General features: G+C 36.9%; 1 protein-coding gene across 1 annotated transcript in view; it reads right to left on the bottom strand.

The window, feature by feature from the left end:
* Nucleotides 1-10,092: 10,092 nt before the first annotated feature.
* Nucleotides 10,093-10,996, bottom strand: part of lg4h1orf52 (linkage group 4 C1orf52 homolog) — a 2,598-nt gene continuing 1,694 nt past the window's right edge. Inside the window, exon 3 of the mRNA XM_024279386.2 lies at nucleotides 10,093-10,949. Within this exon, the coding sequence (XP_024135154.1) occupies nucleotides 10,795-10,949 (155 nt within the window). The 3' untranslated portion in view covers nucleotides 10,093-10,794. The remainder of the gene's footprint in view (nucleotides 10,950-10,996) is intronic.

The raw sequence follows: 10,996 nt of genomic DNA, 5'->3' as shown, positions 1-10,996 counted from the left end.
TGTCATTGTTTTGCAAAATAAATCTCCATGCACACCCACTGAAGCCTCGTTTCCGCTGGGCGGTATCATACGGTCCAGTCATGTACTTTGAGCGTTTCTCTTGTAAAATGGACCTATTAAACAGTACCATACTTTTTGGGCCCCCCATTGGTTATAGGTCCATTGCTGTTGCCACCCATTGATTGGCAGAAACTGATGACGACATTTGAAAGCGCTAACATAGCTAACGAATTAAGGTAACGTTTTTAATGTTTCTAAGCATTCGCACCCAATCTTCTTACAAACAACATTAATTTCATGTTATACATGATGTACTAGAGTAAGGTAATAAAAAGACGAGCTGCTGGATGACTTCTATTGTTGTTGCCTTACTAGTTGTCACACTAAAATGATGCAATGACACCCTAGCAGTCTAGACCATGCATGCACTGAGAAAACAAACTTTTCAGTGTAAACAAGACTTAACTTCGTGGAAACGCTCGCAATAATTAACTGGACAGTACCATACCACTGTTCTCCGTACCATATGGACCACTCAGTGTAAATAAGGGTTAACTGAGTGGAAACGATTGCCAGAATTTACTGTACCATACCACTTCTTACCGGACCGGACCAGACCGGACTGCTCAGTGGAAACAAGGCTTGAATAAAACTTAGAAAGTTGACTTGTCAAAACTCATAAATACAATTCGTATCACATCCCTGTCCACATGTATACACAAGTATACTGAATATTTTTTTGATTTGTAAAATATACATACCCTGGTGTAACCCAGTTTGCTACAAGAAAGGAACTGAACATTTCAAACTCGTGGTAGGACACAACCTACTTCTTTTCTACAGGTGCTGAGTCACCAGGAACCTCCTTTAGAAGAAAAAAAAAACATTACCAAAGGATGGAACGGACTCTCCTCTTATTTTTTGTTTGAAATTTCTTTTATTTTATTGAAATATGGTTTTGATTTAAGGAGTTGTATATTTTTGTTTATTGTATTTTGTGAACCAAACGGGTACATTTGTGTTAACGGTTTAAATTAAGACATTTAAATATAAGGTGAACTTTAATTTTGAAATTAATATAAAAGAGAGGCTAATTGAACTAACATAGCTTTTAAGTGAAAGGAATAAAGAGAATCAAAACCTTGCAAGGTGAATTTTGACCAACCCCGGGGTTAAACCAAATTATTTTTACAGAAAAAACTTATAGTGCACAACTTTTATTTTGGGTTTCTGTTTTAATTTTCCATGTTTATGACAGGACTTGAAGATGTTTTGTTATGTCTTATTATTTTATTAATAATCAAATATTCTAAAATCATTATTGTGGTCTGTGGTTATTACTTTATTAGTCTATACACTGCTCCTCTGAACCTAGAGCAATTCTGGTCCAAAATCAGCATTTGAGGTGCTACACTGGCATATGTTTTATTGCTAATGATAGTGAAACCATCAGATTTTTTTTAAATAGGATTAAAGGAAATGCCAAAGAAAAGATATGATCATCACCTAGTATAAAAAAATGATGGTGTTTATTGTATATCTTAAAATGTCTATTCTGCCTAATTACAGTAGAATTTTAAAGTCTAGAGTTTGTGATTTTTCCATTGAGCCTCTTCAATAGTTCTTGTATCTGAGTGTTTGCTTGACTCCAGCGTGATGTTGACACAATCCCACCTTTTTTTTCATTGTTTTTTTCCTATCAAACCCTTTTGTTGATTGACATGTTTTCCCTCTGATAACTCTGTTTACTTTTTGTTTTTCTTATTACTCAGCAGGCAGCTCAGTCAGTGCATCCCTGTGTGTAATGTGCAGAGGTCACAACAGGAAGTGCGAACCCAGACGTCACTAATGAACCATAATAGAAAATGATTAAACCAAAAAACAGAGGCTATATCTTTAATCGGGGCACATTTAAATTGATTTTAGCTATCTTTATTGTTTAAATGTAGCTCACATGGTTGTAATAAGTCTCTTAACAAATAAGGAAGAATGGTGAAAATGTTACCAGTTTACAAAGGATGTCTTGAAAAATATATTTTCTAAAAAACATTTTTTTTGTTATTTTGAAATATATTTTTGCTTAAAACAAAAAGGCTTTATTAAAATATTTTTGATAAAATTAAACTTGACCCAAATTATTTTTTAGGTAGCCAAGATATTAATTTATCACCTTTAGTGGAAGCTGCAAAGAATAGCAGGAAAAATCCTCATCTTTAGGCTAAAAACATTTTTAGCTCTTCGTTTAGATACAGAGAAAAATTCATGCCTTTGAAGCAAACAATAAGGAGGATGATGATTAACTCTTCACTCTTCATCACCATTTACTCCTTCTTAATGATCAGGATTTACTCTGTCATGAGGAATTAGTGTTTTCATTGGTGCCTCTTCATTTCTACACGTTTCATCCCCTTCAGTCACACCGCAGACTTAAAAACAGAGTATGCCTGATGAGTAATGAATCACTACAAATGACTGAAGTGAGTGTTTATTCTTCTGTTACCCTCCCTTTTTTGACCATCTAACCCGTGTCCTCGCTTGCAGCAAAACGAGAGGCATCAGAGGCAGCAATGAAACATACTTTACTTCAACCCTAATCTGTTTGTTTGCTGTTGCTGCTGCTTGGAATGTGCGAGGGAAGCTGCTGAAAAGCTGCAGTGGGTGTGTGGTTGCACGTGCGCCCTTTATACCTCAACCTGGAGAACATACATATGAATATATATCAGTATTTCTGTTGATTGAGGGGGTTTTATTCTCAAAGCTATTCAACAACAGGGGCTCACACTCCCCCCTCTCGTCCACTGCCACCCTCTGTAAAAGCTGATAAGCATCTGTGCATGTGTTATTGCCCTGCAGGAGCCGTGTAGCCCTTGATGCCTCTTGCTGGCTCCCCGACTGACTGACTAGACCCTGTCGGGGCAGTTATTCACAGGTCAAAACCTGCAGGCGTATTGTGTGTTAAAAAAAGGACAAAGGAAAGCAGGAGGAGGGAGGAGAAAAATGGGAGAAGTCAACAACTTTCACACATAAAACGTGGAATTTGTTGCCTGTGAAGGGTTGAAATCGACGTTTTAGGGGATTATTTAATCTGTAACTCCAAAATGGTGGAATTCAGTCTATTCTCACTGTTTTAAGTCACCCCTAATTTAAAAAAAAGCATCAGATTAAATTATTACCTGAGTATTGCAACTGATAAAATTGTAAAAATTGTAGAAATTAAGTATATTAAATTAGAAATTAAAATAGTGACAATAAAATCAACCAATTGTGATACTAGAGTGTCAGAATTGTAAATGTCTACTCTACAGAAACACATCCATTAAAAATAATTAATTCCATTGGAAGATTTTTATCCCATTGGAAGATTTCCTTTAAATAAGCAAGAAAAAAGGCTGCCAGTGGGATAATGAAAATGTTCTTACTCAGAATTCTTATTTTAAGAAAAAATATTAGTCATTTAAACCTTTATTTCATCAAACTAAGATTTTGGTGTTGAAACACTTTCATGATTTCTCTTTCAACACACTTTTCTTGAAACAAGGGTCTTTTTACTTTCTTAAAATGCAGTTTTTGCAGTGTATAGTTAACATTTTAATTCATTTCATGAATCCCACCTGGATCTAGAAGTTAAATCATGTCAGATGGACTGCTCAAGTCAGACTAGAATGCATCAAGCAGCGATAGAAGCATCTCACAGTAAAATATCCACAATTGGATTGAAAAGTCGGAGAGCTGCATGGCAGCTTTAACCCAACAAGAAAAAAAACAATGTTCAAACTGGAACAAATTGTAAAAACAAAATACTTCCACCCACTTAAAGTAGTATTTTTCTACAGCTGGTTAACCTCCATCCTCTTGTCTCATCAGAAGTCTGCTTTGTCTGCCTGTGTTGTAATTTTGTGCAACTTTTGGCAAAAAAAAAACCAAAGAAGATTTAGCTGATCATCTGTGCCAATCTAAACTAGACAAATCCAAGAATTGTCCACTGGGATAGGTTTTATTTATTTTGAACAAGACCCACGTACTCCACAATGTTGACATCTCAAGAAAAGTCGTGATGTTGCTCAGCACACGGAGAAATGATTGTTTCTGTGGTTTGACCTTGCCATTTACCATCTGTTCAGTTCAAAAGTTTGTACAAAACTTCCAATGATTGGCACCAGATTTCATGACTCAATTGAAGACTAAAGCTGCGACAACATAACTGTAAAGATGCAAAAACATTTGTGGTTGTTCTGATTCTTAAGGGTGCGGAAGACTTCCTGGATTCCCTGATTCATCACAGTCTCCGTTTTGATGCTTCCATACTTCTAGGAATAAACCAAACCAGTGGGTGATGTCCTGAAATAACCACACCCAGGTGGGATGTAGAGGGTGTGTGGGGGAAATGGTGTGCCTAAAGCCCCATTGGGATTCTGCACTCCAAGAGGAAGATCCGGAGAGCCAAAGATGACATAGAGGAAACTTGTAGATTTATTTACACCTGTAGCCACAAGCAGGAGATTTATGACCATTAAAGTTTTATAATTGTTCACTAATATATCAATAAAGATTAGTCACGTGTGTAAATCTAGTGGCTTGATAGAAGGGCAACATTTTCACTTCCTCGTTGAAGCTGGTTTGAAACTAAATGTTTTAAAGTCAGTTTACAGCACGACCACTAGGCGACCCGATATACAATCGAGTCAGTGCCCATTCACTCCAATGCTGAATGGACCAAATTCACAACAAAAACTAAAACTCCTATCTAACCCTCAAATTGTTCCAATGTACCTTTGGTTGGCAAGTGAAGATGAAATTATCTGAACTTTAAAAAATCCTGTCTGTGTGTGTTTCAACCATGCACAGGTGTGTTTATTTTGCCCGTTTTTGGAAGGATAGGGGTTTGAAAACATCATAGCTGTGACCAAAAAGCTGGAAAAACTGGCTTTGTAAACAGTGGTGTCAGAGTTTGACGATCTTGTGTTTACGGTAATAAAGCTCTACTGTTGCCACAACTAAAGTAGAAAACATGAACAATTTTTATAGGGCGTGAAGGTAATTTAGTAACTACTTTATTGAACCAAAACTACAGGATATCTATAGTACCTTGAGACCTTAATAAGAAATAGACATCCTTGTTTGCAAGACTTGATGATGACATGTACAATAAAGACGTGACGACTTGACTCACACTTGCATCTCCGATCAGTCTTGCATTCGGTGAGGAAGTAAGCCTCTTTCCTCTTCCCTTTTTATTCCTCCATCAGTCTCTCATGCTCTTTGTGAGGCCAGTAGCAGAACATCTGCTTGGCTGGCCTCTTTTCAGCGGGCCTGGTCAGAGAGCACAGAAGAAAGAGGTGGATGTGGGAGAAGGAGGAAAATAAAAGGAATCCGTGTGCATATGTGTGTGTGTGTGTGTGCATGTTTGTGCGTAAATGTGCGTTGTGATTCAAGGCTGTGCAGCTGTCGGGTCTCTCCTCCTGATGGCTGCCCATTGTTGCCTCTCTGTGTCCTGGCTAGTTTATGGGCCGACCTTTTCTTTTTCTTTTTTTTTTTTAAGCGCACTGCAGCTAAATTTATGCCTGTGGACACAAGCCTTTTCCAGAGTATAAATTAGACAGGAGGATCCCTGTCAGAGCAGCTTTGACAGGAGCCTGCAGCTACAGAGAGTGACATTCCTGTCATTCACTTTTGCTAATGAAAGAAACTCGGTAAGGCTCCTTGTGCAGCATATTAAGTTGCTCATTTGGTTAACCTAAATATTTCCCTACATTTATTTGCAAAAGAGTTAATATTTTCATCAAACAAAACTAACATAAAAGTTTATAGTTAAAGACCCACTCTGATGAAAAACTTGTTTTGGGAGTGTTTAACAAGATTTTGTGGCATTTTGCTCAACATGGAGGACACATATAAAGAAAATTAAGTTAAAATTGCATTTCTGAGTATTTCCATAATCAAATAGTTGTAAATCGGGAGCAGACAAAAATATGCAATTGGAAAAAGCTTGTAGGTGCGATGACGAAGCTACCACAGCAGGCCACAAGTCCCCTGCTATGTTCCTTTCTGATGCTTCCACTTGTTGATGAGTCGATCTATGTACGTTTTCCCCGTCCGAGCACTTCATGGCTGGATAGCTTTAAATTTGAGCACCATTCTTGTTGCACCAACAATGTTTGTTTGAGGTTGTGAGGAGCTGCAAGCTAGGGAGAGAGCACATAAACAGATGGATGATGGGAAGTGGAGCAGGCTTACTCTGTGCCAACATTCAGTTTGGCCACTAGGGGGCGACCACTCTACAGCATTACATCTTATTTTAAAAGAAGAAAGTATGAACAAAAAATTATATTTTACACTACGGTTTTAGATCACAAATAGTAGAAAATCCATATCTACCAGTATATAAAGATGTTAATTTAGTCAGAAAAGTATGTTTAGGTGGACTGAGCGTTAGCATTAGCCGTCTTATGGGAAATTCCATTATAGGTTAGTATCAAGCTAGCGGACTTTAACTATATGCGTGCCTATGATTGATTATTGATCTACTAAGCTTAAATCAATTCATATCGATTAATCAATTTTATCAACCCAGCCCTACTCTTAACGCAGCTTAAATTTTTTCAAAATAAACAAGTTACATTTCAGAATTTACATAGAGTGCTAAAAGTTGACATTATTTGAGAAGGTTATCTCAAGTAAACCTTTTCAGTCATGATTGATGTATGATTGAAGTGAAATGAGCTCAGATGCTGCATCTAAACAAATCACAGGATTTCTGGAGCAATTTGCTGAGCATAGATGAAAAGAAAAAGAAACACACTTCTCTGGACTTAAATTACAAAACTGAGGCACAAATTCTTCTTCTTCTGTCAGGCTTGCCTGGAGTTGCAGAATCTGATAATACCCTCACTGTTAATTCAATAAACTAACTGTTGCAAATCCGATCCAAAGGAAAATGAGATTCTATCCATCCATCAGGTTTAGTCTGGTCTTTAAGAAACCTTTCATGAGACAACTACATGACTCATTAAATCCTCTGGGATTTTTAAGATCTAAACTACATAAAAAAGCAAATAAAGTTCAGAAAAAGAAGCCATTGTGTCGCTGGGCAGCTGTGTAATCACAACACAGACAAACATCATAAACCACATAACGTCCTCACTGGTGATCTGTAATAAAAAAACCGTCCCTATCACACGTATAAACCTAGTATCTTTTCATATCCTCTCGCCCAGATAAGGTCTTACTTGACTTGATATGCAGCTGAAAGCTGAGCTGAGACCCAGAAACTGCCTTTGGGGAAATGTAGTGAAGCTAAACGGAGATCCAAAGTGGACACCAAATAAGGATGCATCTGCTGCAGAATCTGATGCATCAGTCTGTGGACCTCAGTTTCATCAAGAAACCCCAACATTTCCTCCTAAAAGTATCAGACTAAGTTCCAGAGCTCTCACATTCTCAATTCATGACCTGTTTGCTAAGTGCAGAATTAGACACGGAGAGTCTGTTCTGTCTTTGTGTCTGCTTCATATCGCTATCAAGAGGCAACTTCTGGCATGTTTATCATCCCAAGAGGTCAAACTTCTTGCCACGTGCTACTGTTCTCTATCATCTGAGCACTGTCATGGCACAGCTCCTTCCACGGGAGGTTTGCATTCTCACGTCCGCATGTGGAAATTCAATCAACCTCTTTTACGTTTTTTGTGGTTGTAGCTCCTCAAGCTGATGAAAAATTCCACCACTGCAGCAGGGATTTTTAATCATTTTTCCGTAACTCGTACAGATCATTTTGTAATTTGTAGTTTTGCAGCTACTGTACGATGATTAGCTTCCAGCCTAACGTACGTCACAGACGTTCCTGGGTGCTGCAGACGGATGGAGATCTTGTGTCAGCCTCAAGGAAAAATGGATTGTTTGAAAATATTCAGCAGCAATCAGTGGCCGAGGACCGCAATGTTACTGTAATTTACTGTATTATATTTCTGTCTGGCCTCCGTTTGGAAAATTCCTGCTTCACCAACATGTGAGAGTAGAAGAAGAAGAAGAGGCAGTCCTCCTTTGACCTTCAGACACAATTCATGCATCATTATGATGTAAATCATAAAAACAGCAACTGTTTGTTTTAAGCAGGAAAAGAATCACGAAGGAGACGGCAGCTTTTTATGGGATGTACAAGGAAATTAATGTAGTAGAATGTGGATTTGGGCTCCAATTGATGGAGAAATTAGTCTGGAACAATATATTAAAAAAGTAAAATAAATTCTTTAATTGGTACAACCTGAACTGCAATTCTTATCTTATCTTTGTTTTTACAACTTGAGCAAAATTACAGACATAAAGGAGAACCACATGAGCAGAATCGATCAGATTTTAGATGTTGCTTTTGCTCATTTTTATTTTATTTTGAAAAAAGAGCAAAAGCTCTCTAAAAACTACTCCTAGTTATGTAAAATCCACATATAACAATATGCTTGAGATGGCTAAATTATACAAAAATTGTGGCAAAAGGTCATGCTGGATCTCCATCTCCAGGACGGAAAAGTTATATTTTGAAACAAAGCAAAAACTATTCTCTAAGTTTTGAAAAAAGAAAACGTTTTTTTGCCACCTCTGGAATAGTTTAGGATAAAGATGGTTATTTGGAAGCTGTAGTCATTTAGATTCATGGAATGCACGAAAGATAAAGCCTCGACATTTTCATTTTCCTCAATAATAAGGGTCCTCTTTTATACTACACACTTTAAAAAGACAAATTACTTCATATTGTGAAAAAAATGCTTCATGAAAGAAAAACGCAAGTGAGTTTTTTTTTGTAGCTGAAAATAAATTCAGGCATCAAAGCATTTATAGCCAAGCTGAAAAAAAAACAACTTAAGCCAGAACAGTAAAAAATTAAATTTCATTCAAATAAATTAGCTGCAGCAGAATGATTTTATCCAGCAGTCTTTTGTACTATTACTGGAACTTTTATGACAAAACTAAAAGAAAATTTGCACACTAAAAAAAGTGCATACTGTAATTTTCTTTTTTTTATTGGTTCACTTATATGTAGCTTAATTTAATAAAAAAATTTGTCTAAAAGGTGAAACTGGGCTTCATTAGTAAAAACATGCCTAAATTTCACTTTTAATGTGAAAGCTGCATTTAGAAAAAGCTGATACAACAGAGCAATCCTGATTTAACCCATAAGTGGAAAAGAAGTAAGCCATCTCTTACAAATGCACCAATATCTCACAACAAACTTCATAATCTTATTTTGACAAAAATAATTTTATTTCGGGGAAGATTTATCAGAGTTTTGCTGTTTAAAGGGCCTGAGGGAGTAATGCCGCGACTGTCCAGAGTGTAACAGAAGACTGGGATGTTCTCTTATTAAAAGGGGATAAGGCCAGCCGTTTGTGAGATTACAAAAAATGCTTTCTTCTGGTAACAAGATCTTTTCCCCAAGAATGCAGCGGATATCATATCAAAGACAGTAACGATTCAACTAAGAAGAAAAAAAAATGTTTGAGATAGGAGCTTTGCTCAAAAAAAAAGAAAGTCAAAGCTGGGAGATTTCCAGCTTCAAGACTGACAGTAAGATGATTAATTCTCACAGTGACCTGCCGGCTCATTGCTCAGTCAGTCAGTCCAAGAAAGAAAAAAAAAAAGAAGAGTTATTTGTTCGTAAATACGGCTGATAGAAATCTGCACCAGGTACACGTTTCGGGCAAGGCCAGGCACATACCTGGAGGCAGGAATTTTATCCGAATCATATTTACTGCCACTTCATGTCGACCCACGATGACAGATAGGCCTGGAATTCCTCTGATCACTAAAGTGTTGCACAGTGGAAAGTTTTTCTGTGCTTTTTAAAAACCATTATACTACCTCCAGGAACCACAGAAATCTCAAGAATGACAACGGGAAGGTTTTCTTTTTTTTTTAGAGATACTGCAGTTCACTTACTGATTATATAAACAAGTGTATGAATGAAGAAGTTTATGTATGAACAGAAGTTTAATTAAAAATAGAAGCGCAAATTGACACTAAAATTTTCAAGAGGAACTTATAGTATGAAAGGAGATTATGTGTGACACAGAAATGCTAAAGGAAAATGATAAAACTTCCAGATTAAAGTTGAGTGCTCCTTTTATCAAGGATTTTATTGTAACATGAAAGCAATCTTCATCAAAAAAAAACAAAAAAAACAGGAGTTCTAAAGTGGGTAAAGCCTGACCCCTAGTGTCCAAAAGGAGAAATGTCTCTTCAAATCATCATTTCAACAAGTGGAGAGTCACTTCTAGCAGGAATTTGAGTCCAAACACAAAGAAATTAAGCAGAAATTCGGTGCGCGGGAAAAAAAAAAAAAAAAAAGACAGACCAGGTACCGGATCCAAACAGTTAACTTACAAACAACAAACTAAACTGGAATCCTAGTTAGAAGCCATAAAGTTGAAACATTTGCGTTTGATATGGCTTTCATTCATCATCATACCACCTGCCGAGATACAAAAATTCAAGCAACTCGGCGTACGCAAACAGCAGTTTGTTTCAAGCTTTTTGCTCACTATCAAAACTATGTGAGCGAATTTCATAAAGCTTTAATTTACCAATATCATCACATCTTTGGACAAGAAATGACAAATTAAAACACAATTACAAATTAATTATAAGTGATAAAACAATTTTAATGTAATAAAATAATGACAGTATTTTAGCATCCTAATAAAATCCCCTTTCTGTCTGCAGCTTACTGACTTCTTTCTGGCCAAAATGCAGACATGTGAGACCTGCTCTGGTCACTTCAAATCATGAAGAAAATGCAGCTGCACTTCATTCAGCATTCTGCCGGAGGATCCGTTTCTCCTCCTCCACAAAGGTCTTGTCAGAGGTGGCTTGTCCCAGCTCCCGCTTCCTCTTCTCCTTCTGCTGGAAGGTCTCCACTCGCCGTTTCTTGGCAGACGTGGCTGACTTATCAGATTCCTCGTCTGGAAGAAGTAAAAAAAACGTTTTTTTTTTTTATTTTTTTTTTTTA

The sequence above is a fragment of the Oryzias melastigma genome, linkage group LG4 (genome assembly GCF_002922805.2).
Source record: "Oryzias melastigma strain HK-1 linkage group LG4, ASM292280v2, whole genome shotgun sequence".
Lineage (NCBI taxonomy): Eukaryota > Metazoa > Chordata > Actinopteri > Beloniformes > Adrianichthyidae > Oryzias > Oryzias melastigma.
The sequence above is the reverse complement of the archived record's forward strand: the minus strand, read 5'-3'. Positions and strand labels throughout refer to the sequence as shown.